The sequence below is a fragment of the Myotis davidii genome, unplaced genomic scaffold, assembly GCF_000327345.1.
Source record: "Myotis davidii unplaced genomic scaffold, ASM32734v1 scaffold958, whole genome shotgun sequence".
In the NCBI taxonomy this organism is placed as follows: Eukaryota; Metazoa; Chordata; class Mammalia; order Chiroptera; family Vespertilionidae; genus Myotis; species Myotis davidii.
In genome coordinates, this window is record NW_006289714.1 from 1,070,826 (window position 1) to 1,071,977 (window position 1,152).

At 65.0% G+C, this 1,152-nt stretch overlaps 1 protein-coding gene across 1 annotated transcript in view; it reads right to left on the reverse strand.

The window, feature by feature from the left end:
* Positions 1-640, reverse strand: part of ATOH1 (atonal bHLH transcription factor 1) — a 1,187-nt gene extending 547 nt beyond the window's left edge. The window contains exon 1 of the mRNA XM_006762305.2: positions 6-640. Coding sequence (XP_006762368.1) covers positions 6-640 — 635 coding nt within the window. The remainder of the gene's footprint in view (positions 1-5) is intronic.
* Positions 641-1,152: the final 512 nt, after the last annotated feature.

Here is a 1,152-nt window from a genome sequence, read left to right on the forward strand (position 1 = left end):
TTTGCAGCAGCTCGGACAAGGCGTTGATGTAGATCTGGGCCATCTGCAGGGTCTCGTACTTGGACAGCTTTTTGTCGTTGTTGAAGGACGGGATAACGTTGCGCAGCTGGTCGAAGGCGTGGTTCAGCCCGTGCATCCTGCGCCGCTCCCTGGCGTTGGCCGCCAGCCGCCTTTGCTTCTGGACCCCGTTCACCTGTTTGCTGGAAGGGGCGCGCTGGCGGCTGCAGCCCAGCTCATCTACCATCACCCCGCCTTTCAGCTTGCACAGCTGCTCCCGCACTTTGACGGGGCCCGGGCTCTTGCTACTGCCGCCGCCGCCGCCGCTTCTCCTCCCCAGCTCCCCCCGGCCGTCCATCTCCTCCCGGGGCGCCGCCGCCTCGGAGGCACCCAGCTCGGGGGAATGCAGCAAGTACTGGGCGGCGCGTGCCGTGCAGATGCCCTGCAAAGTGGGAGCCAGCCAGGCGCGTGGGTCTGTGCCGTCCAGGAGGGACAGCTCGGCCGGGTACGCGGGATGCTCTCTCGTCTGCAGGGTCGCAGGTGGCTGTGGCGGCTGCGGGAGGTGGGGCGGCGGGGGGGGGCGATGGTGGGCCCCTAACTCCTTCACTTCAGCCCACTCTTCTACGTGCAGCAGGCGGGACATTGCACTGCAGAGGCTCGGAGGCTCGGAGGCTCGGAGGCACTGGCAAACCGGCTCCACAAAAAGAAAAAAAAAACCCTTCCCGGGTCTCTACTGTAATGTCTTATTTTTTTTCCTCTTCGACCCTCCCCCACCCACTCTGAGATCACACACCAGGTCGCGTGCAACGAAGCTTCTCCGGTTGCTGAAGGCGCTGCGCCCCTTTAAAAAGCGGCACGCGCCAGAGTGGCTCCCCCGCTCCTCTCCCAGCCCCCTCCTCGCGCCGGTCGCGTGTCTGCTCAGCCAATGGAGGGCGCGGGCAGGCGCGTGCGAGCAGCCAATCAAAGAGTTTTTACACCCGGAGAAAAGTTCCTGCGCCCGAAGGACCCGGGCGCCTGTTCTGGGTCTGCCCCCGCCCCGCTTCCCCCCGCCTCCTGTCTTCAGGTTCGTTGAATTCATATGTTAATTGCGGGTTGTAATCCGACTCCGGACTAGTGTCGCGGGGCCAGCGGCCGGGGTGCGGGAGCCGACGCGGA